This window comes from Chiloscyllium plagiosum, unplaced genomic scaffold, assembly GCF_037043375.1.
Source record: "Chiloscyllium plagiosum isolate Xiang-an unplaced genomic scaffold, Cpla_swu_hap1 HiC_scaffold_18, whole genome shotgun sequence".
NCBI lineage: Eukaryota > Metazoa > Chordata > Chondrichthyes > Orectolobiformes > Hemiscylliidae > Chiloscyllium > Chiloscyllium plagiosum.
The window spans coordinates 70,777,258-70,801,619 of record NW_028270156.1 but is presented as its reverse complement, the minus strand read 5'-3'; the positions used below and the strand labels follow the sequence as shown (position 1 = coordinate 70,801,619).

General features: G+C 45.6%; 1 protein-coding gene across 3 annotated transcripts in view; it reads right to left on the bottom strand.

Annotated features, from left to right (window-relative positions):
* Window positions 1–201: 201 nt before the first annotated feature.
* The window catches only part of LOC122557968 (excitatory amino acid transporter 2-like), a 292,029-nt gene continuing 267,868 nt past the window's right edge, over window positions 202–24,362 (bottom strand). For all 3 annotated transcript variants that reach the window (XM_043706266.2, XM_043706267.2, XM_043706265.2), the window contains 3 exons: window positions 20,577–20,711; window positions 11,197–11,428; window positions 202–7,457 (listed from right to left, as the gene is read on the bottom strand). In XM_043706266.2, the coding sequence (XP_043562201.1) occupies window positions 7,383–7,457; window positions 11,197–11,428; window positions 20,577–20,711 (442 nt within the window). In that variant the 3' untranslated portion in view covers window positions 202–7,382. The remainder of the gene's footprint in view (window positions 7,458–11,196; window positions 11,429–20,576; window positions 20,712–24,362) is intronic.

Genomic DNA, 24,362 nt, shown 5'->3' with positions numbered 1-24,362 from the left:
GATCCTATCCTTTGACATGGGAATGCAACTAAATAGACCCTCGTGGCCTCAATAGAGAATGGGAAACGCAGCTTTATTCCATTCATTTTCCTTGCTCCCTAGATGAACTGGTTCCTCAGAAACACTTGGCAAGAATGTAAAATAAAGTGATTAGAAAAATAATAACAGGGAAAGAACAAATAACACATTGCACACTTCAAATTGAGGTACCAATAAACATTTATTAGATTTTTCTGTAAACGTATATAACACCAAAAGTATAACACAAAGTGAATTAATCCAATTAATTTCAAAGGATGCAACTTTGTACATGGTAATCCCAACAGCAAATTATGACAATATACAAAAGATCAAAAAATCTTCTATATAAAACAGTGAAGAGAGAATTCTTTATCTGCATGTGGGTCTAGACAGAGGAAGTCAGTTATAACCATGCTTGTAACTCGCTGTCCCATTCAGTGCACACCATTGTTCCATTGCTGGTCAATTCATCAGGCAGGAAGGGAATTGTTAATCTGTCTGGCCACCACAGTTAGCCAAGACTGAGACCACAGTCTTGCAAATGGTAGACCATTCATTAATAATGAGCAAGTGAAGAGAGGGGTGATGAAGTGTGACTGGGAGACAAAGGAAAGGTCGAAGGGAAGCTGGAGGAAGAGGGGAGGTGGGTGAGATTCTGTAGGATTGTGCTGGAATATTGCTGGATCCCCCATGAAGATGCTACATATGAAGGTGAAGACGCTTCCTGGATGTGCCTGTCAGAGTGACTGTTGGTCTTTACTGCAATTATATCTCAAGAGCGGGATGACCCCAGCTCTGTTTTGTCCTAATTATTCCTCAGAGGGCATCTAAGACGCCACTGAATATCATCATATTTAGTCTTTAGTGTTTACTCATTATTACTGTATTTAATCCTCTGAAGGCATTTGCTGGAGCACTCATTATTAGTGTAGCTAATTCTTAGAGGGTTTTTACTGTAGAATTGTTTATTAACAGATTTAGCCCTCAGAGTGTATTTACTATAATACTCAATATTAATTTAATTACTCCCAGAGGATATTTATTGCCGTACAGCTACAGAGTGGTTATTATTGGCACTGATTACTTACCCCTCAGAGGCTGCTTACTTCAACACTAATTATTGCCATATTTACACCTCAGTGTTTACTGTGACATTGATTACTATTATATTCATTCCTCAATCTGTTTATTATCACATGCATTATCATTGTATTTACCCCAAGAGTGTTTACTGTAACACCGATATTACCGTATTTGCACTGGGTGTATTTACTGGAACATCAATATTACTGTATTTACCCTGGGAATATTTACTGTCACACTGATATTACCCTAATTACCCCAGGAATATTCACTGTAATGCGATATTACAACATTCACTCTGGCAGTGTTTACTGTAACACCGATATTACCATATTTACCCCAAGTGTATTTATTGTAACACTGATATAACTGTATTTACCCCAGGGATGTTTACTGTCACTCCGATATAACCTTTTTTACCCAGAGTGTATTTACTGTAACACCGATATTACCATATTTGCTGTAACACCGATATTACCGTATTTACCCTGGGATTATTTACTGTCACTCTGATATTACCGTATTTACCTGGAGGATGTTTAATGTAACACCGATATCACCGTATTTACCCTGGGATTATTTACTGTCACTCTGATATTACCGTATTTACCTGGAGGATGTTTAATGTAACACCGATGTTACCGTATTTACCCTGGGATTATTTACTGTCACTCTGATATTACCGTATTTACCTGGAGGATGTTTAATGTAACACCGATGTTACCAAATTTTCCCCAGTAATGTTTACTTTAACTCCAATGTTACGATACTCACTTGATTGTATTTACTGTAACACTGATATTACTGTATTTATCCAGGCAGTATTTACTGTAATGCTGATATTACCATATTTACCCTGGATGTGTTCACTGTAACACTGATATTACTACCAAGGAATGGGGAAGCAAAGACTGGAGGCAAGGACAGGAGGGTGTCTCTCAGTGCCAACCTCTTGTTCCCTTTTCCAGTCCCTGACTGTCATGTATTGGTGCAAATAGAGGGTGCCTCCCAGCCCAGTAGGTACATCAGAAAATAGCTACTTGCTGGGAGGTTGGGGGGGGGGGGGGGAGCGTGCTAACGTCAGGTGAGGTTTTTAAGTGGTCATTAATTTAATCGGTAATGTATCGTTCATGGTCCTTCTTGCCCAGAATCAAATTGCTGAAGTGCTGAGAAGGGACCGTGTATCTCTCCCGGGCCAACTTACTGAATTGTTTACCCCTCCTGCATTTTCCTCACTGCCTTAGGGAGAGGAAAAGCTTGCGATCGATGTGTGTATATATCTATGTGTATGTCTGTGAATATGTATGTGTGTATTTGTGCCTGTATGTGGGTGCATGCCTATGTGTGTATGTGTATATATTTGCATATATATACAAATATATATATTTGGGCTGACTTCCTCTGAAAGCACCCGGCTCACTGGTAAATGTCACGTACCTGGACAACACCAACCACGGTTACACACCAATTTTAACGTGACAAATTGCCTGGCTGTCCAACTGAACCAAACGGCTACACACAAACATACGCCATCAAACAGAGTCGGGAATATTTACACTGCACAGGTGGACAGGAAGAATTGCAAGGAGAATACACCCCCTGAACTCCCATTTCCCAACAAAAATCACCAAATCAAAGAGAGCTCACTCCTCAAAGAAGGTGAAAATACATCAGGACAGCTACTTTGTCCATTAAAGCCCTCTCGCTTTCCTCAACCATCCGTGTCGATGCAGCAGCTACTGGTTTGAAAGAGAAAAGAATGAAATTTGTGCATTGACCAGCAGACGTGTAGCCCACTGCTGGAACGTGATGGCTCTGAGCAGGGATTTGATCGTATTTCCTGTTGTGTGGGAGGTCACTGTGTCACCCTGCGTGCCCAGTTTGTCACCCAGAGGCATGGAATGGTAACTCTTCCAGCAGACAAGTCTCTGGTCTCCAAGACAAATGCCAGAAGAAAAACCATTGGGGGATGGGACGTGGTGCCCCCTAAGTATAGAAGGAAAATCCAAGTGTTGTCTTTTAACATTGAGGTGATGATAGTTCAAGGAGGCATAGGTTTTGAGAGGAGTTGGGGTGAAAAAGGACAATGTGATCAACAAGCAGGAACCATCCAGTCGGGTAAGCAGTTTGGTTTCCTTGAGGAGTGGGTCCTCTGACATTCCCAAGATAAATACGTGGGAACAAGTTGACATTAGCTGGTGGGAACATGGTGGGTGTAGGAGGTGGTGATGAAACCTTCAGGAATATGTGTCAACCGAGACCTGGTGTCGTGCAAACACTTCGGGTGATCTTGAGACTGTGGAGTGCCCCATCTCTCCCAAGGGACATTGAAAGCCAGTCTGACTCCACATGGCACACCATATCAAACAGGCTGAGTTGTTCCTCAACCATTGAATCCTACACTGTCACCTCCCAGAATCAGGTGGGACAGCAACGCTGATCTGTGAGATTCTGATTGTGATTTCTTTACCATAGCATGACCGAAAGCTTAAATGTATCTTTTGTGAAGGGATTGGGATACGGCAGGATGGATGGTCCTCCATTAAACATTTGGAGTAAGCAGGGGGTTGATGAAAGACAGAAAGAGTCTTGGACAACCTCCTACCAACACTTTTCACACTGATCTATCTATCTTGGTTTAACAAGAGTGGTCACTGCAGTACAGAGGCTCAAATCAACCAGGGCCACAGGAGCGTGTACCTGAATGACCAGCCTTTGAGGCTACATTGAACAGGAATGCCTCACTGGGCCATCTCATTGCATCAAAGCATCTGATCGCATCTAATAGCATTGCAAGTCAGGTTTATTTTAAAACAGCTGTTGACACAAGATGGATATAGGTATCCTGAAGTCCATTGCTATGCAAATTGCCACAAAGCAGCTTTTTGAGCTTTATCACTCACACACAGTCCTTAGAAAAGTCCAGGCCTTTAGAGCCAAGAGCCTCATATTTATTTGGCAAAGATGATGAGGGGAAGACACATCCTTACTGTCTGTGAAGGTCACTAAGTTCAAACCAAACAATAACTCTGTCCCTCCAGCCGGACACTTTGCTGCAGAATTGACTCTTTAGGTGGAAACTTGCTGGGTTTTTTTTCTTCATGATGGGAAAGGCAAAAGAGCGAGCTAGCTTTGTGTGTGTGTGTCTCTGCGTGCATGTGTGTCTGTGTGCATGCGTGTCTGTGTGCGCATGTCTGTGTGCATGCGTGTCTGTGTGTGTGTGTCTGTGTATGCGTGCTGTTTAAAATCCTGAAGCTCTGTGATCCCAGTGCCCACTCGACCAGTTTTGTACACAACCTTGTCAAACACATTTCCATAAATCAGCGGGACACCAGTGAGGTGTAGGAGCACAGTACCTCAGAGTGGATGGTTTCCCTGAGTGCTTTGTGTCCTTGCCAGGTTTAACCCAGGTAGCTGGATTATCCGATCTTTTCTCTCCTGCAAAGAGAGGACTGACATCAACATATTCCTGGCCAGACTACACCAGTAACCATCAGGCACCTTTACCAGCTGCTGGTCAGCTAATAGCTGGAACGAGCCTACTCACCCATGGCTTGTGTGGCATCTGTATCACACACAAATTGCTGACAGAGGTGGGATTTTTAAATCACTGAAAATGGGGCTGTGAAAATGACACCTGCTGTCAGCTCATGGTATCGAATTTGCTCAAATTCCAATCAGCAGTCATTCGAATCATTTCCCAAACCACATACCCTCTGACTCGTCAGTGCATTGCATTTTCTCAGCCTGTCATCAGTTTGAAACCACACAAAAAAAAACTCTAGCTGTCAAAAAGCAGAGAAAGCTCTTTTTGGGATTTGGAAAGCTGATGTTACGAGGTTACATGTGCGTTATAAAAGTTATGTCAAAAAGTAAGAACAATTAACACCCATTGTTGCCCATTTGTTTCATAGTGGTATGAGCAGTACACATCATGCAAGGTTTATATTAGACACGAGAGTACACAATTTAATAACAGTCCACAGTAATACAACAGCTCAAGGAGATATTCCAAGAAAGTTAAAAAAAAACAGTTAACACCAAACAACAGTGAACCAACTGGATCCTTAAAAAGTCATTGCATCAAGGATTGATACCTGGCAACTTATTCCAATGACTTGATTCACCTGTGAAATCTCTCAATGGAGGGTTTTAACTTTGATTGCATAGACTTGCAATCTATTCTTACCTGTCGCATGAAAAGAACAACACTGTTTTGTTTTTAAAATCACAATCCAGTGCATATGGGTACCTTTCAGTTTAACCAGGACAGGGTGTGATGGGCTATGGGATCCTTACATTACTATTGACAAAGATACTAGGGCAAGACATTCCAGAGAGATGTACCCTCCCTCACTAGTTCCTGGGCAAAGAGCTCCCTCCCACTCCTCAGGTCACTGGCATCGCATGGCACTGTCGTGAAGTTTGCAGTTAAGTTCATCATAAAATTGTGCTTGTCCATTGTGCTAAGATCAAAGACAGAGTCTGGGGAGGAGATTGTGCAGTGACAATATTTAATTAATGTCCTTTTCGCCAGTAGCAGATGGATACGCTTCACCAGAAACCATTTACAATGGCATCTTAACCATCGATTGGGTCAGAAGCCAGTTTTTCTCACATTAGTTGCTGTGCTATGCCAAGGGCTTCTGGGCTTGAGTGGGCTGGGGGGCGAAGGTTCACCTACCCTGTCCATCTCTGGCTAGTAAGGGAACTCCATCCTTAGCTGATCAGGATTGCAGTGCATTCAGTGTTCAAACAACAAATAACTGCACATAGTCCAACCAGGCAATGTGTCTGAATAGAATATCAGTTTCCTACATTTACTGTATTTGATGTGTCATTCATATTGGCTCAATACATTCTTACTCCTGCAGGAGGCACTGTTTTATCTAAGGGCAGGTATCAAGGCTTCCGGCTCACTTTATACATTTCACTGATACTAGAAGAGTTTGCTCAAATTTAAGGGGAACTCTGAACCCTAATACTATCTCAAAACTGTTCTGAACATAAGTGTCATTAATGACAAGGGATCTCTGATCTCACTGGTGCAGTACAAGGTGACGCCCTTTCCTCCCTTTCTGAGGGGAGCTATGCTGGTGCGTTAAGCTGGGACAAGGGTAGATAGAGTGTGAGGGGTTTTAAACACCAGCTGTAGCACAAATCCACCTTGCCACCACCCGGTCAGGCCCATCAACCTGGTGTCTGGGTTTTGCTCGCAGGATTCTTGAAGTATGGGAGTGAGTCAGGATAGTAATTCAAGTTCTGGTGCAGAGGAAGGCTTTTGAAAGGCTCAAGACAGGAACAACCTTACTGCTTACCCCTCGCACACACTGGAATGTTTAATTCAATTCCTGCTGGTCCCTGAAGGAAGAAGATATTCTGATGTGGAAAGTTCAGAGAATTGGTCCACAGCCTTCTGGAATGGGCTCAGCACCATCTGTGATAGCTCAATCTCCCTAACACCTCACTGACAAACTGGGGAAACCCTGTACCGAAGGGTGCCTCCTCGGGCCTAGCTTAGTGGCTAATGTTGCCCATTTCCAAGAATGCTGTGCGTTACATGACCGTGGACCCACCTCGCAGGATCCACACTTTTGACTTCAAGGAAGGTGGGACGAGGGCGAGAACGTGGTATCGTCACTGGACTAAAGCACTTGTGGGTTTTACTAAACGGCAGTGGAGCGAGCATAAAGCCGGATCACATCCCTGAGAATGGCCAATCCTGAGAAGGTGGGTCGATGACATGTGCTTGACGGTAATGCTAACTGTACGGCTGGCAAAATCCACCGTGGCACACCGGGAACCTCAAAAGCCCTGGCTGTGCAGCGATGGAAATTCAATTAAGCTGCTGTACAATGTGAGCAATAAACTGAATGGCACAAACAATTCTCCATCAGGTCAAAGGCTGAGGGCGGGGTGAGTGGGATGATGGGTTTGCATGTGGAGCAACTGTGACCTTTGCACTTGTGCTGAATTTGGTTGTACCCACTGGGCTGCCCACCTCAGTCCCACTCCACCGTTTGGAAATCTGAAAAGTACTAATACACAGTTACTGGAAAAAGCCAAACAGAATCCCCTTTACCAGCTCCAGTATTCACTATTTGGACCTTAAGCTAAAACAACCACATTTAGATGAAAAGAACGAGAAAGGAAAAGGATTTTGACATGTTATCATTTTGTTTCCTGTCGGATGAACAACCTCAGCAGAGTTTCGGGAGGGAGAGGGGGCTCATGGGTGATAGGACTGGGTGTCTCTCTTTCTCTCTCTCTCTGTCCCCTCAGCTTTCGTGGTCCCATGGTTCCTCCTCAACAATTGTGTAGTCAGCAGCTGTGCCATTTTTGGCCTTGGTCACCTGGAAGCAATGAGGAGGGAAATCTAACTCAGGCAGAGCAAGGCACTTCAGATAAAGAGAAATATCGAAAGCAAGAGAGCAGGAACGAGTTGCATGCTGAAAATTTCCTGTTCAGGTGATGCTTGTGTATCCAACCAGTATTGAAGCCCAGAGATGTTACTGAACTGACATAGTCCCCCTCAGCATTGAGCTAAAAATGATGGCGGTGATTTCACATTGACAATACACGTGACAGCAGACCTGCCACATTGTACATCTCCCTTGACTCTTTCATTGAAATAAAAATTGAGATTGTAATGAAAGGCAATTCAATCACTCAAAATCAACCCCCCCCCCCCCCCCCCCCACAACCCCAACATCTCATATCTTGAGGTCACATCTCGTTTCATCAATCTTCCAAAGCAGCCCTTCCAAAAAATGACTCAAATTCACTTCATTGTGTGCTGCCGTATCATTTCTGTCTGTTCACTCCATCTCAAGTTTTCCTTTTGCAGTCTGATCTGTCAGGCAGATGTGCTAAACCTCACACGATTCTGACCAATGGCCACCACAAAGAGCGCACAGCCCCAGGCATGGCAGCCATGTTGGATTCTTTCTGCTTCATGGAGTCAGGGAAGTCTACAGCACAGTAAAAGCCCTTCAGCTCATCAAATCTGTGTTAAAAACAACTTCCTGGCAATATCCAGTTGGTCCCTTGCTCTGTCGCTTTCTCAAGCTGCCCTTGAAGGCGTGAATGATGTCTGTTGAAACCTGCGTGGCTATTGATGGTCAGAGTTGACATTAACAGGAACAGCAAGGTTTGTGCCTGTCACAGTGTGTTTGTCATTACCGAACTAAAGAGACCACCATAAGGTCAGTGATTAGTTGGAGAAGCATCTTCCATATTTTTATATATTGTTGATTTTATATATTTTTTTTCAGCTAGTGGTCAACTTTGGTTCAATTGCCAGCTAATGGAGGACTGGAAGGTTTTAAATAGGGGCTTTCGTTTATAATATCTCACTTAAGAGACAACGCCTCTGACACTGACAGCACCCACTCAGTCCTGCCCTGGGACCCTGGGCCATGACTGTGTTCTGTTTCAGGATTTGAACCTTCTGACCAAGGTGTCTGTTACCAACTGACATTTTGACGAAGGGAATACAGGACAGGATGACCCCAACCCCATTTTAGAATTTAATCTAAGGATTAGTCTCCGTGGCTTGTGTTCAACTTATCATGGATTCCCTACAGCTTGGAAGCAGGCTATTCAGCCCATCGAGTGCACACTGACCCTCTACACCCGAAACTATCCCCCTACCCTATCTCCGTAACTCTGCATTCCCTATAGATAGCCCACCTAGCCTGCATATCCATGTGAGAGAAAACCCATGCAGACACGGGGAGACTGTACAAACTTCACATAAACAGTTGTCTGAGGGTGGGATTGAACCTGGGCCTCTGAGGCAGCAGTGCTAACCACTGAGCCACATTTGCCTCACTCAATAATAGTGACTTCATAAACTTATATTTTGGGGGTGGGGTTTCAGAGCTCATAGTCACCAAAGGATCAACCTCCTGTGCGGACAAATTGAGCTGAAGTGAGTTTGAGTGCTTTTTTTGGTAATATAAAAAGGCTGTTTTATTCTCCTTGGCTGAATATGAGACCAAAAGTCTCAATCTGCTGCTCCTTCCTCAAGCTCGGAAACCCACAGTTCAGCAAAGGCCCCGGGATACTCCAGAGGACACACATACAGAAACCCAAAGGACAGAAGAAACAAAGATGTTCATAGCAGAACGCGTTCATCAGTACATACAGACGATGAGGGGGTAAAATGAATAGACATGTGTAAAAATATAGCCATATACATTACAGACACATGAGCTCAACAAATGCTTGTGATGAACATAATTCATACATTAACAGTCTGTATACCCCAAAACACCAGCCTGGCCAACAGAGCTTCATATGGTACGTATTCCTGACGAAGGGCTTTTGCCCGAAACGCCGATTTTCCTGCTCCTCGGATGCTGCCTGAACTGCTGTGCTTTTCCAGCACCACTCTGATCTAGACTCTGGTTTCCAGCACCTGCAGTCATTGTTTTTACCTATGGTATCGCAATCAATGGCTCGCACCTCTAGTGTCTCACATACATGAGATATGGTTGTTGTTGTTTTGTAGCAGATACAGAACCCACCTTCAGCTACCTGCACTGAGGCTGCAGAAATTATGGAGTTATTCAGATTTACGTTCATTCCCAGGAAACATTACAATTCGCAGAATGGGGAGATAGCACTTGGTCTGATTCAATGAAATTATCTGAAAGATCTCCCCTTGTCACTGTATCTGGGTGTCCATGAGCATCACTACTAATCATGATATTCACCTCACAAGGATAAACATCAATCCGTCACTGAATCTCACCACCAGGGTTCAGTGGGGATGGCAAAAGTCATTTCTTCAGTTTTAAAGAACAAGGGAGAAGGATTGATAAAGACGGTGTTGGGACTTAATCAGAAAATGTGACCAACACAAGGTACAAGGGCACCAGCTGAATATGGGAGGTAGCTGGCACCTTCACCTCACCATCTGCGGGGGTGGGGGTTCACGAGGAGCAACATCCTCTCTGGGCCCCTCAAAAGAACATTTCTCCCTCCCAACCTCCGATTCTGGCCTGTCTCACTTTTCAACAATTGTCATCACGCCCATCAATCACTGACCCCCTCCTCCCTCACTCACTCACTCACCCTCCCTCAACTACTCACTTCCCACAACCACTCATGCCTCGATCACTGAGCCCTCCCTCAATCACTGCCCCCCTTAACACTGACCCCTTGCTCATTCACCCCCTCAATCACTAAATCACTCTCCTTTAGTCACTGACCACTCCCTCAACTACCCCTCCCCCTCACACTTCCCTTAATCAATCACTCACCTCCCTCAATGACTCACCCTCAATGAGTCACTCCTCCCTCAAACACTCACCCTCCCTCAATCACTGAGCCGTCCCTCAATCACTGCCCTCCCCTTCCCTCAATCACTGACCCCACCCCTCCCCCCATGTCCATCAGCTCTGGGGCTATCATCTTGCTCACCTGGAAGAGGTTTCTCGGTTCATCACGTTGACTACATTCACCCCCTGGCTTCCCCATCCCCTTTTGTTCCCACTCACTAAAGAGGTTAGTTCGCTGAGTTGGCTGGATGGCTGGTTTGCAATGTACCCAAACAGTGTGGGGTCAATTCCTGCACAAGGCAAGGAGGTCACCATGATGCCTATGACCCTAACCTCCCCTTTCCATTCCCAACCTCACTGAGACGTGGCACGCCTCAGATTAATCTCTCCACCCGTCGTCTCTCACTGTGTTAAACTGGCGCTGAGGCTGGAATATACAATATACGTTCTCCTTTCACTGCCAGGGAGACCTCAGCTTTAAGAGGACAAAAGGAATCTGGATAAGTTGAATTATGTAAATTTTCATCAATACTTTATAATGGATGTATTTCATCTACACAACCTGTCCTCAGAAGGTTATAAGGGATATGGCATTAAATTCAAGTGTCTGAAAGAAGCAGAGTAGACACCATTATAACGAACTGACGCTCCCTTTATCTCTTTACAAAGTTTGTGAAGCTTCTAGCCACAGTGAGAGTTGAGGTATATGTCGACTGATATAACAAACAGATGGGAATGGAGAGAGTTGGATGGAAACAAGGCAGTGTTAAATGCAGGTCTCGATATCGGTATAAATCAAATGTACCTTGCCATCCTTTTCTTCCACTGTGTTGTTGCCTGAGTAATTGCCAGGGTTCGAGTTATTCTCCTGGTAGGCCTTTGTGCCATCGTGCAATACGACAGCCTTCAGCAACCGCTCCTCTTCCAGCCGGGCATGTTGGGCATCGATATTTGCCAGCTCCTCCCTCGATAGGTGGAAAACGATGCCAGCTCCAAAAGAGTCACCAACGACATTCACAGAGGTCCTCATCCGGTCTCTGCAATGAGACAGGCAAAATACAAAGACAACTACTCAGATTCCCGCGACAACCGTGTCTGAGGTGACACTGCTACGTCACAATGTAGTGGGGACGGACGGACGGACGGACACACACACACACACACACATACACACACACACACACACACACTCACACACTCACAGCAAGGACCCGGGTTCGATTCCAGCCTCGGGCGACTGTCTATGTGGAGTTTGCACATTCTCCTCCTGTCTACGTGGGTTTCCTCTAGGTGCTCTGGTTTCCTCTCACAATCCAAAGATGTGCAGGTCAGGTGAATTGGCCATGCTAAATTGTGTTCAGGGATGTGTAGGTTAGGAGCATTAGTCAGGGGTTACTATAGGATAATAGGGTAGGGGAATGGGTCTGGGTGGGATACTCTTCAGAGGGTCGGTTTGGACTTGTGGAGCAGAATGGCCTGTTTCCAAACTGTAGGGATTCTATGATTCACACAGACAGATACACACACGCACACAACATGTTTCTGAAAAACAGTTTGTGTAGTGCTCTCCTGAGGCACCATGAGCATCTATAAACAGAGACTGCATTTTCATAGCATCGGTCATCACCTCTATGCAGTGGAAACGGTTTTACTGCCACAAAATACCTTTTATTTTAATTGCAGTCACTGTGGTAGGAAACATGACAGCCAATCTGCACACAGGTAGGTGTGTGTGTGTAATCTGCACACAGGTAGGGTACGTGTGTGTGTGTGTGTAATCTGCACACAGGTAGGGTGTGTGTGTGTATAATCTGCACACAGGTAGGTGTGTGTGTGTAATCTGCACACAGGTAGGTGTGTGTGTGTGTAATCCGCACACAAGTAGGGTGTGTGTGTGTATAATCTGCACACAGGTAGGTGTGTGTGTGTAATCTGCACACAAGTAGGTGTGTGTGTGTGTGTAATCTGCACACAGGTAGGGTGTGTTTGTGTGTGTATGTAATCTGCACACAGGTAGGGTGTGTGTGTGTGTGTGTAATCTGCACACAGGTAGGTGTGTGTGTGTGTAATCTGCACACAGGTAGGGTGTGTGTAATCTGCACACAGGTAGGGTGTGTGTGTGTGTGTGTGTAATCTGCACACAGGTAGGTGTGTGTGTAATCTGCACAAGGTAGGGTGTGTTGTGTGTGTGTGTATGTAATCTGCACACAGGTAGGGTATGTGTGTGTGTAATCTGCACACAGGTAGGTTGTGTATGTGTGTGTGTGTAATCTGCACACAGGTAGGGAGTGTATGTGTGTAATCTGCACACAGGTAGGTGTGTGTGTGTGTAATCTGCACACAGGTAGGGTGTGTGTGTGTGTAATCTGCACACAGGTAGGTGTGTGTGTAATCTGCACAAGGTAGGGTGTGTTGTGTGTGTGTGTGTATGTAATCTGCACACAGGTAGGGTGTGTGTGTGTAATCTGCACACAGGTAGGTTGTGTATGTGTGTGTGTGTAATCTGCACACAGGTAGGGTGTGTATGTGTGTGTGTAATCTGCACACAGGTAGGGGTGTGTGTGTGTGTGTGTGTAATCTGCACACAGGTAGGGTGTGTGTGTGTAATCTGCACACAGGTAGGTGTGTGTGTGTGTAATCTGCACACAGGTAGGTGTGTGTGTGTGTAATCTGCACACAGGTAGGGTGTGTTTGTGTGTGTGTATGTAATCTGCACACAGGTAGGGTGTGTGTGTAATCTGCACACAGGTGTGTGTGTGTGTAATCTGCACACAGGTAGGGTGTGTGCAATCTGCACACAGGTAGGTGTGTGTGTAATCTGCACAAGGTAGGGTGTGTTGTGTGTGTGTGTGTATGTAATCTGCACACAGGTAGGGTGTGTGTGTGTAATCTGCACACAGGTAGGGTGTGTATGTGTGTGTGTAATCTGCACACAGGTAGGGTGTGTATGTGTGTAATCTGCACACAGGTAGGTGTGTGTGTGTGTGTGTGTGTGTGTAATCTGCACACAGGTAGGTGTGTGTGAGTGTAATCTGCACACAGGTAGGTGTGTGTGTAATCTGCACAAGGTAGGGTGTGTTGTGTGTGTGTGTATGTAATCTGCACACAGGTAGGGTGTGTGTGTGTGTAATCTGCACACAGGTAGGTTGTGTATGTGTGTGTGTAATCTGCACACAGGTAGGGTGTGTATGTGTGTGTGTGTAATCTGCACACAGGTAGGTGTGTGTGTGTAATCTGCACACAGGTAGGGTGTGTGTGTGTGTAATCTGCACACAGGTAGGTGTGTGTGTGTGTAATCTGCACACAGGTAGGTGTGTGTGTGTGTGTGTGTGTGTAATCTGCACACAGGTAGGGTGTGTTTGTGTGTGTGTACGTAATCTGCACACAGGTAGGGTGTGTGTGTAATCTGCACACAGGTAGGTGTGTGTGTGTAATCTGCACACAGGTAGGGTATGTGCAATCTGCACACAGGTAGGTGTGTGTGTAATCTGCACAAGGTAGGGTGTGTTGTGTGTGTGTGTGTATGTAATCTGCACACAGGTAGGGTGTGTGTGTAATCTGCACACAGGTAGGGTGTGTATGTGTGTGTGTGTAATCTGCACACAGGTAGGTGTGTGTGTAATCTGCACACAGATAGGGTGTGTGTGTGTGTGTGTAATCTGCACACAGGTAGGGTGTGTGTGTGCAATCTGCACACAGGTAGGGTGTGTGTGTGTAATCTGCACACAGGTAGGTGTGTGTGTAATCTGCACACAGGTAGATGTGTGTGTGTGTAATCTGCACACAGGTAGGTGTGTGTGTGTGTAATCTGCACACAGGTAGGGTGTGTTTGTGTGTGTGTATGTAATCTGCACACAGGTAGGGCGTGTGTAATCTGCACACAGGTAGGTGTGTGTGTGTGTGTAATCTGCACACAGGTAGGGTGTGTGTGTGTGTAATCTGCACACAGGTAGGTGTGTGTGTGTGTAATCTGCACACAGGTAGGGTGTGTGTGTGTGTATATTCTGCACACAGGTAGGGTGTGTTTGTGTGTGTAATCTGCACACAGGTAGGTGTGTGTGTGTGTAATCTGCACACAGGTAGGGTGTGTGTGTATGTGTAATCTGCACACAGGTAGGGTGTGTATGTGTGTAATCTGCACACAGGTATGTGTGTGTGTGTAATCTGCACACAGGTAGGGTGTGTTTGTGTGTGTGTATGTAATCTGCACACAGGTAGGGTGTGTGTGTGTGTAATCTGCACAAGGTAGGGTGTGTTTTGTGTGTGTGTGTATGTAATCTGCACACAGGTAGGGTGTGTGTGTGTGTAATCTGCACACAGGTAGGGTGTGTGTGTGTGTAATCTGCACACAGGTAGGGTGTGTATGTGTGTAATCTGCACACAGGTAGGGTGTGTATGTGTGTGTGTAATCTGCACACAGGTAGGTGTGTGTGTGTAATCTGCACACAGGTAGGGTGTGTGTGTAATCTGCACACAGGTAGGGGGGTGTGTGTGTGTAATCTGCACACAGGTAGGTGTGTGTGTGTGTGTAATCTGCACACAGGTAGGGTGTGTGTGCAATCTGCACACAGGTAGGTGTGTGTGTGTGTAATCTGCACACAGGTAGGTGTGTGTGTGTGTAATCTGCACACAGGTAGGGTGTGTTGTGTGTGTGTGTGTAATCTGCACACAGGTAGGGTGTGTATGTGTGTGTGTGTGTAATCTGCACACAGGTAGGTGTGTGTGTGTGTGTAATCTGCACACAGGTAGGGTGTGTGTGTGTGTAATCTGCACTCAGGTAGGGTGTGTTTGTGTGTAATCTGCACACAGGTAGGGTGTGTATGTGTGTGTGTGTGTAATCTGCACACAGGTAGGTGTGTGTGTGTAATCTGCACACAGGTAGGGTGTGTGTGTAATCTGCACACAGGTAGGGTGTGTTTGTGTGTGTGTAATCTGCACACAGGTAGGTGTGTGTGTGTGTGTGTAATCTGCACACAGGTAGGTGTGTGTGTGTGTGTGTAATCTGCACACAGGTAGGGTGGGTGTGTGTGTGTGTAATCTGCACACAGGTAGGGTGGGTGTGTGTAATCTGCACACAGGTAGGGTGTGTGTGTACGTGTTTGTGTCTGTGCATGTTAATTCATTCTAGCCTCTACATGTATGTAAGCAGGTATGATATCATGTTTTAGTGAGGGGGTCTGAAAACTCAAGATTTGGCAGGAAGTTAAGGTTGGGAAGTGGCATTGATGGAATATTGATGTGCTGATCCCAAAGAGCAAGCTGGGAAATTTGGGAATGCTATGTACTTTGCTGGAATATTGAGCTGAGGACTGGGGTATTGTTTATGCACCTTACCGAAATACTAATGGGGAAGTGTGCAGACTTGTCCACATTAAAATAGGAGATTACAGACATTCCGGGGGATGTAATGCTGATGCCTGTGCTGCAATCCCATTGGTTGATTTCAGAATGATTGAGGGAAGGGTCATGAATACCCCAGCCTCTCCTTGCCACTGAGAGAAATTCTTTCATTCAGGTCCTCTGACAGCGGAGCGTCTGAATTAATAAGAACAGAAGAAATAGGAACTGGAGGAGGCCATTCAGCCCCTCAACCCTGCAATTGGATCATGGCTAATCCGACATTCCTCACATCCACTGTCCTGCCCTTTCCCTGTAACCTTTGATTCCCCGATTGATTGAGAATCTATCTGTCGGAGCCTTAACCATAGACACGGACTCTGCCCCCACTCTGTGGCAAGGAGTTCCAAAGACACTCAACCCTCTGAGAGAAGAAATTCCTCCCCATCTCAGAATTAAAGTGGTGCCCCCTTATTCTGAGACTATACCCTCTGGTCCTAGACTCTCCCATGAGGGGAAATCTTTATCTTATCAAACCTCTTTCGAATCCTATATGTTTCAATGAGATCACCTCCCATTCTTGTAAACTGCAGTGAGTGGAGTCCCAACCTGTTTAGCCTTTGCTCGTTAGACAATTCTTTCATTCCAGGGATCATCCCAGTGAACCTTCTCTGAACTGCCTCCAATGGAATAACATCTTTCCTTAAATAAAGGGACTAAAGCTGCTCACAGTACTCCAGGTGTGGTCTCACCAGCACCTCGTACAGTAGCAGTAAGCTTTCACTACTCTTCTACTCCAACCTCATTGAAATAAGGGCCAACATTCCATCAGCCTTGCTGACTACCTGCTGTTCCTGTGTGCTCGCCTCCTGTGTTTCGTGCATAAGTACCCTCTAAGTTCCTTTGTGTTGCAGCTTTGTGCAGTTTTTCCCCATTTAAACAATAGAACATACTACAATACAGTGCAGGACAGGCCCTTCGGCCATTGATGTTGCTCCAACCTGTGAACTAATCTAAGCCCATCCCCCTACACTATCCCATCATCATCCATGTGCTTATCCAAGGATTGTTTAAATCTCCCTAATGTGGCTGAGTAAACCACATTGGCAGGCAGGGCATTCCACGCCCTTACCACTCTCTGAGTAAAAAACCTTTCTCTGACATCTATCTTAAATCGATCACCCCTCAATTTATAGCTGTGCCCCCTTGTACAAGCTGACGTCATTATCCTAGGAAAACGACTCACTATCCACCCTATCTAATCCTCTGGTCATGTATGTCTCTATCAAATCCCCTCTTAGCCTTCTTCTCTCCAATGAGAGCAGACCCAAGTCCCTCAGCCTTTCCTCACAAGACCTTCCCTTGAGACCAGGCAAAATCCTGGTAATTCCTCTCTGCACCTTTTCCAATGCTTCCACATCTTCCTGTAATGGGGTGACCAGGACTGTACACAATATTTTAAGTGTGGCTACACTAGCGTTTTGTATAGTTGCAGCATGACATCACAGCTCCAGAACTCAATACCTCTACCAATAAAACCTAACACACTGTATGCCTTCTTAACAGCACTATCAACCTGTGTGGCAACTTTCAGGGATCTGTATATATGGACACCAGGATCCCTCTGCACATCCATTCTACCAAGAATCTTTCCATTGACCAAGTACTCTGCCTTCCTGTTATTCTTCCCAAAGTAAATTGCCTCACATCCATCTGCATTGAACTCCATTTGCCACCTCTTGGCTCAATTCGGCAGTTTACCCAAGTCCCCCGGCAACCTGTAACATTCTTCCACACTGTCCAACACTCCAGCGACTTTAGTGTCATCTGCAAACTTACTAACCCATCCATGCTTTGCCTGCGTCCAAGTCATTTATAAAAATGACAAACAGCAGTGGTCCCAAAACAGATCGTTGTGGCACACCACTAGTAACTGGACTCCAGGCTGAATATTTTCCATCAGCCATCACTCGTTGCCTTCTTACAGAAAGCCAGTTTCTAATCCAAACTGCTACATCACCCTCAATCCTATGCCTCCACATTTCCTCCAATAGCCTACCATGTGGAACCTTATCAAAGGCTTTACTGAGCTCCATGTACACCAAGTCAGCTGCCCTACCCTCAGCTACATGCTTGGCCATCTTCTCAAAAAACTCAATGAGGTTTGTGAGACACGACCTGCCATTGACAAAACCATGTGGAGTATCTCTAATCAAATTGTTGCTTGCCAGATGATTATAAATCATATCTCTTATAATCCTTTCCAAAACCTTTCCTACAACAGACGTAAGGCTCACTAGTCTATAATTACCTGGGTCATCTCTACTGCCCTTCATCAACAAGGCACAACATTTGCAATCCTCCAGTACAAAATCTGTAGACAATGATGATTCAAAGATCAAGGCCAAAGGCTCTGCCACCTCCTCCCTAGCTTCCCAGAGAATCCTCGGATAAATCCCATCGAGCCCAGGGGACTTATCTACTTTTACACATTCTAGAATTGATAACACCCCCTCCTTATGAACCTCAATCCTTTCAAGTCTAATAGCCTGTTTCTCAGTCTTCTCCTCTACAATATTCTCCTTTTCTTGAGTGCAAACACATAAGAAATATTCATTTAGCACCTCTCCAATCTCCACAGTGTCCACAAACAACCTCCCATTTCTGTCTTTGACTGGCCCTATTCCTACCCTAGTCATCCTTTTATTCCTCACATACCTATAGAAAGCTTTAGGGTTCTCCTATATTCTATCTACTAAAGACTGCTCATGTCCCCTCGTTACTCTTCTTAATTCTCTCTTTAAATCCTTCCTAGATAATCTGGAACTCCCCATCGCCTCATCTAGACCACCTCGTCTCAACGTCACAGAAGTCTCCCTCTTCCGCTTAACAAGAGATACAGTTTCTTTAGTAAACCACGGTTCCTTAACCTTATCACTACACCCTGTTCTTTTGTTCTCCCTTCCATAAAAATCAATTTCACGTTTTCCCAGATTATACTCCACTTGCCAAATTTCTGTCCACTCACTTAACCTATCAATATCTCTGTAAATTGTTTGTATCCCATTTGTAAACTCCCTTTCCGCCCACTTTTGTGTTGTCTGCAAATTTGGTGACTGTACATTCGCTTCCTTCCAAATTAGAAGCAGAGGTAGACCATTCAGCCCCTTGAGCCTGGTCTCGCAGTCAACGGTTTCCACATTCCCATCTACCCCTGGTTAGCCTTGATGTCCCTGTCTTGCAAAGAATGATCTCACTTCCACCCTCTTCTGAGGCAAAGAGTTCCGAATCGCACCAGCTCAGAGAGAGAAATTCCATTCCCCTCAGTCCTAAAAGGGTGGCCCCTAATTTCAAAATGGTGGCCCCCTCATTCTTTATTCACCCACAAGAGGAAACACGTCCACCTTGCAACCACCATTCGGTGTCCTATACACTTCAACCAAGTCACCCCTCACACTGTAAACAAGCTCAGCCTGCATTATCCTTCTTTACTAGACAACCAGCTTTCAGTCCAGCACCAAAACAGTAAACTATCTCGCAACTGCCTCCAACAGGGCGGCACAGCGACTCAGTGGTTAGCACTGCTGCCTCACAGCACCAGGGTCCCAGGTTCAATTCTAGCCTCGGGTGACTGTCTGTGTGGAGTTTGCACATTCTCCCCGTGTCTGTGTGGGTTTCCTCCGGGTGCTCCAGTTTCCTCCCACAGTCCAAAAATGTGCAGGTTAGGTGAATTGGCCGGGCTAAATTGCCTGTAGTGTTAGGTGTATTAGTCAGAGGGAAATGAGTCTGGGTGGGTTACTCTTCGGAGGGTCAGTGTGGACTTGTTGGGCCGAAGGGCCTGTTTCCACACTGTAGGGAATCTAATCTAATCATATTTACATCCAAGGAGATCAAAAACAGCAATAAGGCATTTGAGATACCTTGCATAAATGAACCACAACACCTTTACCCCTATGCTCAGTTCCTCTTGGAATAAAGGATAGCATTCAATGAGCGCTCTTCATTATGGACAGTACCTGTAAACTGACTTTATTTTTGTAACTCCTGCACTAGAATGCCTAAATCCCTGTGAATCTCAGAATTCTGCAGTTGTTCTCCATTTTTTTTAAAAAGGAATTTGTAGTTTTCCTTCCAAATTGGATAACGTCACATTTTGCTCCATTATTTGGATTTAGATTTGGATTTTATTGTCATATATATTCGAGTACAGGAGTACGGTGAAAAGTGTATAATGTTGTCACACACGGCACCATCCTAGGTACAAAGTACCTCATTACAAAAAATGCTAAAGTACAAAATAGTGAGAGAAACAGAGTTAAAAGGTTGAAGCATTATACTAGTCTGCCAGATTTTTTGCCCATTCAGTCAATTTATCGATAGCCGTCTATAATCCCATTACGTCTTCTTCACATCATTGAACCCCACACTTCACTCTCAGCACACAGTCTCTGTTAAAACTGTTGGGTACCGTCAGCTCATACTGTGCAGATATACAAAGGACTCAAGGAATAATGACCCTAGCAGCACTGTTTGGGGGAGTTTATTAGTGGTCTGTCATCACCATCAGGCATAAATAGGTTATCACGCATTACAACAAGCTTTGTGTACCATTAGCTTAGCCATTTCATTGTACCCCATAAAACAGTGCAAGCTGGAGTTGTAAACCCACAAGAGCGAAGTCCAGTCCATAAGTGACAGGTACATTCCCCTCGGACCTCTGACACAGATTGTTAAAATAGTTTGGCCCAGACACACGAAGGGGTACCAGGAGAGGGCTTCAGATTCTTGAAATTAGGTGAAAACAGAAACCATTTGATTGAACTTTTGAACAGAAGGGTTTTTACTTACAGGAGCCAGTCAACAGCTACAAGGAGGCTGATGTCTTGTGTGGGAAGGCCAACAGCAGTGAGAATCAACAGCATGGTGACCAGGCCGGCACTGGGTATACTTGCAGCTCCAATACTGGCCAGTGTCGCTGTCAAACTGTGAAGCAAACATGAAACAGTCTCTTTAGGGAAGAGGTCACAGTGTGTGGGCCACTGGGGAACTAGTCAATGTCTCCCTCTGGTGTGGACCATTATCTGCCTGTCACTGTTGCCACTCGTTCCTCGGTTTTAGCTATTCTGCCCTCAGGTTGACCATCCGGAAAGTTCCGGCCTAATCTCGTGCTTTATCTTTTTGTGCTCCACTGTCTATGCAATGCTGTGGCCTGGAATTTGAAGGCTATTAGCTGAGATGGACTTTGTATAAAACTGATCTGACAATCCCCAGCTAGATCTGGCTTCACCACGTCTTTCAAGCCCGTTGCTGTTCCCCAGCCGAACCCTTTTATTACCACAGGTAATACATTCTCGAGAGTGAAGACAACTCCAAACTTTACCACAAATTGCCTCCTCCCTGCTGTTTCATCACTAACACCAAGCAGGAAGGAATCCCAAGACTCGATATCCAAGTCTTACCATCCACACTCCAGGGTACCAGGCTCCCCCAACCCTACAAGACAGTTCTCTGCCCTCACATCACTCGTTCTCAGACTCACATTTTGCATGAGACACGTTTCCAGCTCCTTGAATTCCCAGGTCTTCAGTAACCCCATTTCCTTCACTCAATGCTCTCTCTCTCCACAGGTTAATTTTCCTTCAATTTTAAAAATAATGGCGACATTCAATATGACCGTTATTTTGATCGGGTTAGATGAAGAGGGATGAGAGTAGCGTAACTGCTTCCTTTGGTTTTAGGACAAATGGTGGATGGGTCTCACATTGGAACCTGCCTTTGGGAGAGGTCCACATGACTTCACAATAAATCTGCCCAGAGACAAAGCGACATGACTTTCTTATCACGGAGACAGAAACTCATTCAAAGGTAAGAGCAAATATTGATGTGGGAACATGAAAGAAGGTGAGCTTACTGTTCCCCGGACTCTCAGACTGTCCGGACAGCTCTGAAGGGCTGAGAATTATGGTGACTGTGATAACTTAATCAGGTGAGGGGTCAGGATTCAGATTCTTGCTGTTGGAGTCAGACTTTCCCAATCTGTCCTTCCTCCCTTCAACAATGAGATCAACCTCTCACCAACAGGTCAAGAAGTCAATCTACAGGCATCTCTTTAAATACCCTAACTACAGAATTAATTTCTCCTTCACTAAGAGCCTCTGCTCTTGCTCCAAGTGCAGTAGATGTATGTCCATATTGATTTGACACAATGAGTCGAATCCTACGCTTTCATTTTTTTGGCCAAGTCTGAGTTGGGTTGGGTTTGGGTTGAGGATTTATTGTAGTGAATCCTGGCAAATTCTCTTACTGTTTCTTACCAAACGCACCACATGAATGACCAACCCCACTGCTATGGCACCCTTCACATCAGATGTTTGCTCCCTCCCTCTAGATATCCACAGAAACATTGGCTCTCCCAGTGCCCATGCCCTCACTAAAGTGTAGTGCGCCCAGATGAGCACTGTCATTCTGAGGTTGACCAACTCATTGACAGCGAAGATGGTGCCAGATTTCTCTGACAGGGACCTGGTGGATGGGGTGGGTGCAAGAGAGAGGAGTGCTCTTTGCAGACGGCCAGCAGAAGAGTCCGTGCCACTAGATTCTGGTCCGACAAAAGCTTAAACACACGTACCTACAGGGCCAAGAACGGCTTCTTCCCTGCTGTTATCAGACTGCTGAATGGACCTCCCAAATTGCAAATCTAGTGTTGATTTTGCTTTTGTGCAGCCATAACTTTGTACGCCTCACTCTGCCTAAACATCCCATGACCTGTATCTGTTTGTATAGCATGGTCTGCCTGCACTGCATGCAAAACCAAACTTTCCATTTTACTTAGGTGCATGTGACAACAATAAATCAAACCACCCAGGTTAACAGCGTTTTCGGGCTGCAATGTAGAAAGAAGGTCATTGATCTTCCCCACTCTGCTTCCTGTAGGCGAGACCTCCTACAGGGCTTCAATTCACAGTGAACCAGAATCTCAACATTCCTCATCAACTCCAATTCTGATGTTCCCCCATTAGGGAATCATGTCCTGATTGGCATCTTGTGATCTCTGATGTCAGCAAGAGTCAATGGAAAAGACAGATTCACTCAAAACCTCATCTTCCCCAAGGTACTATCTCTAGGACTGCAAGCCATCACATTGAAGCCACCATACCCTCAACACACAGGGGTATAGGTTGCTCAGAGTAGGGTTCCTATGGCACAGCTGGTGGAGGTGAAGGGTTCTCCTGACAGCTACTTCACACTAGGGCCTACCTGGACACATCCTTCGGCCACTTTACATGAGGTCAGGATGAGTGATGTACAGGGTCTAGATGCTGAGGTGGAGCTCCCTGCAAACGACGGACACACAGTGCAGGAGGTGACTCAAGATGTCAGAGTCCGAAAGGCCAGAGAGAACTTTATAACCGTCCACTTGCAGGGCGACTGAGCTGGCTCGAGGTATTTTCTGTTCCTGTTATTATTTCATTGCCAGAGGTGGCAATGCTGTATATCTCGATGACTGTATGACTCTTCACTCCTGTCTGAGATGGCCTAGCAAGCCACTCAGTTATATCAAACTACTTAAAATTCTGCAGGAAGGTATGGTACCAGCTGGACCGATCAGCATCAACGTAGCCACTGAGAAGGAGAAACTGCCCTGTTGACCCTGCAAAGTACCCTTCAGTAACATCTGGGGGCTAGTGCCAAAATGGGAAGAGCTGTCTCACAGACTAGTTAAGTGACAAGTGTGTCAAGCTCATAGAAACATACCCTTATGGACAATGTGTGAGACATCACAAACACCAGGCAGACCCAGCAGAAGTGGCTGCACAGCTGTACACAGTCGGAAGGGAGTTGTCCTGGGAGCCCTCAACATTGACTCCGGACCCTATGAAGTCTCATGGCACCGGGTCAAGGTAGGAAGATAGGAACCAGCAAAGGCCATTCAGCCCCTTGAACCTTTTCTGCCATTCAATGAGATCCAAGCTGATCTGTGGCCTAACTCCGGACAGCTATGAAGGAAAGCTCCTGCTGGTTACCATTCTCCCTTGGCTGATGAATCAGTACTCCTCCATGTTGAACAACACTTGGAGGAAGCACTGAGGGTGGTAGGGATATAGAATATACTCTGGGTGGGGGAATTTCAATGTCCACCATCACGAATGGCTCAGTAGCAGCACTACTGATCGAGCTGGTTGGGTTCGAAAGGACACAGTTTCTAGACTGGGTCTGCAGCAGGTGGTGAGGGAAGCAACCAGAGGGAAAAACATACTTGGCCTAACACTTACCAACCTGCCAGCAGCACGTGCATCTGTCCATGCACGTGCATAAGAGTAACCAAACAGTCTTTCTGCCTTCATATTGAGAATACCCTCCAGCATAATGTGTCGCACAATCACTGTGTAATGAGAGGTAGAATAGTGCTCACTTCCCTGGATGGGGGCAGCTCCAACAACACTCAAGAAGCTTGACACCATCCAGAACAAAGCAGCCCGCTTTATTGGCACCACACCCACAAGCATCCACTCCCTCCACCACAGATGCTCAGTATCTACATGACGCGCTGCAGAAATTCACCAAAGATCGTTCAACAGCACCTTCCACACCCACCACCATTTCCATCCAGAAAGGCGGGTGCAACAGATACAT